Source organism: Helobdella robusta (genome assembly GCF_000326865.2).
Source record: "Helobdella robusta unplaced genomic scaffold HELROscaffold_88, whole genome shotgun sequence".
Taxonomy (NCBI): Eukaryota; Metazoa; Annelida; class Clitellata; order Rhynchobdellida; family Glossiphoniidae; genus Helobdella; species Helobdella robusta.
In genome coordinates this window covers 563724-565942 of record NW_008705503.1, presented here as the reverse complement: position 1 = coordinate 565942, position 2219 = coordinate 563724, and the positions used below count along the sequence as shown (strand labels likewise).

The 2219-nt window shown below is 38.7% G+C and overlaps 1 protein-coding gene across 1 annotated transcript in view; it reads right to left on the bottom strand.

The window, feature by feature from the left end:
- Nucleotides 1-31: 31 nt before the first annotated feature.
- HELRODRAFT_90752 (hypothetical protein) overlaps nucleotides 32-2219 on the bottom strand; it is a gene marked incomplete at both ends in the record, with an annotated part of 11466 nt that continues 9278 nt past the window's right edge. The window contains 5 exons of the mRNA XM_009032775.1: nucleotides 32-144; nucleotides 547-637; nucleotides 1023-1147; nucleotides 1621-1722; nucleotides 2129-2209. Coding sequence (XP_009031023.1) covers nucleotides 32-144; nucleotides 547-637; nucleotides 1023-1147; nucleotides 1621-1722; nucleotides 2129-2209 — 512 coding nt within the window. The remainder of the gene's footprint in view (nucleotides 145-546; nucleotides 638-1022; nucleotides 1148-1620; nucleotides 1723-2128; nucleotides 2210-2219) is intronic.

Here is a 2219-nt window from a genome sequence, read left to right as displayed (position 1 = left end):
ACAATACAATACATACAATACAATACACAATTAACCTTATGTTCGGCGCACCAATGTAATCCACATCCAGTAATGGCTTCAACGTCGGTAAGCTGAAGACGACAATGTGGCCGTTCGCTACATAACACGTCAGGCATACGCTGTCTGTGGCGATGATGAAGACGATGATGATGTTGGTGATGATGATGAGGAGGAAGATGATGGTAATGATGAAGATGATGATCGTGATGACAAATGTTGGTGATGATGATGAGGAAGATGACGGTAATGTTGAAGATGAAGATGGCGATGATGATGGTGATGATGATAGTGATGATGATGACGAAGATGACGATGAAGATGATGATAGTGATGTCATTGCTGGTGATGATGATGATGATGATAGTGTTGATGATGATGATGACGACGACGATGAAGATGATGTTTATGATAATGAGCATGGTATGAACACATACAGGTCAGCTATTTCCCTCGTTGGTCAACAAACTCGGTGATGATCAAATCAAGTAATGAATAATTAATTACGCCCAGTTATGACGTCATCACCTTTGAATAGAATAATTTCGGCTTTTGCCACGCACGAAGTCTCTGTGACCTTGACCTTGTACACGCACGTTTGTGAAGGTAGCGATATGACCTTTGTAACAACAACAACAATAATCATATTCATTATTATTATTATTATTATTATTATTATTATTATTATTATTATTATTATAAGTATTATTTGCTTATGCAACTTTGCTTATGCTAATCGCGGATCCTTTTGGATTCGAGCCAGGTGTCTGCAACGCAAGACTGAGCGCTCATAACCGTTAAACATAACTCATCAAGCTTGAGTAAGTTATGTGGTAACATGTTGATGTGTGATATATATTCATTGCAAACACTTCCTCCAACACAGCATCAAATTATTCAAAAATTGTGTCGGATTCTTTGAAATCGAACCCCGTCGCGAGAAACACAGTGGCAAACGTCTTAACCACTACGCTATGAAAAAGGATAACTACATTTCCACTTACTCTAGCTTGTTTTTCTGAGCAGATTACTGAATACTGCCTGTCGCTTGGCATCTCAACTGATGGGATGGGCGATATTCGGGAGCGAGATGAGGGGGATTGTTCTGATTGGTTGGTTGGTTGGTTGGCTGGTTGATTGGTTGGTTGGCTAGGTGATTGGTTGGTTGGTTGGTTAGTTGATTGGTAATCTAGATGATTGATTGATTGGTTGGTTGACTAGTTAGTTGATTGGCCGGCTGGTAGATTGGTTGGTTGATTGGTTGGTTGGTTGACTGATAGATCGATTGAGTTATGCATTTAAATAATTTTAACGTATTGATCAAAATTCAAAATGGGGGAGAGAGAGAGAGAAAGAGAGGGGAGAAGAAAAATAGGGTGCGAGAGAGAAAAAAAAAATGAGTGAAATACTACTACTACTAGTACTAGTACTACTACTACTACTACTACTACTACTATTACTACTACTACTACCACCAACAACAACATTAATAATAACAATAATGATAGCAATTTCAACAACAACAACAAAAATAATAATAATAACTATTATATTGAGACGATTTTTTATCTTCTTTTCCAGAAAATTCTCTACTGGAAGCACTGGCGAGGTCTTTCCAAGATTCAGATGCAGCAGGTATGAGGGAACCATTGCTATCGAGAAAGGAGATTGCTAGTATGGAGCCTTTAAGTCGGAATATTGTTCCTACGTCGTGTTTGTGTGTGTGTTTGTTTGTGTGTGTTTGGGTGTGTATGTGTGTGTGTCGTGTTTGTGTGTCTTTGTTTGTGTGTTTGTATGTGTGTGTGTGTGTGTTTGTATGTGTGTGTAGATATCTAAGTATATTTATATAATATATGTGTGTCTTTGTTTGTTTGTGTATGTGTGTGTGTGTGTGTGTGTGTGTGTGTGTGTAGATATCTAAGTATATATATATAATATATGCGTGTGTGTGTGTGTGTGTAAAGATATCCAAGTATGTGTGTTTGTATGTGTATGTGTGTGTGGTGAGTGTGTGTGTATGTGTGATGTATGTGTGTGTGTAGATATATCCAAAAATGTGTGATGTGTGTGATGTGTGTGTGTGTGTGTGTGACGATAGACCACAACCTACCACTGGGTGATATGATGACGGGCTCTTTCCTCCTCATCTCACAATCTGGTGGCAGAGTGAGTGTGATCACGAGAACTGAACCTAGGCTGGT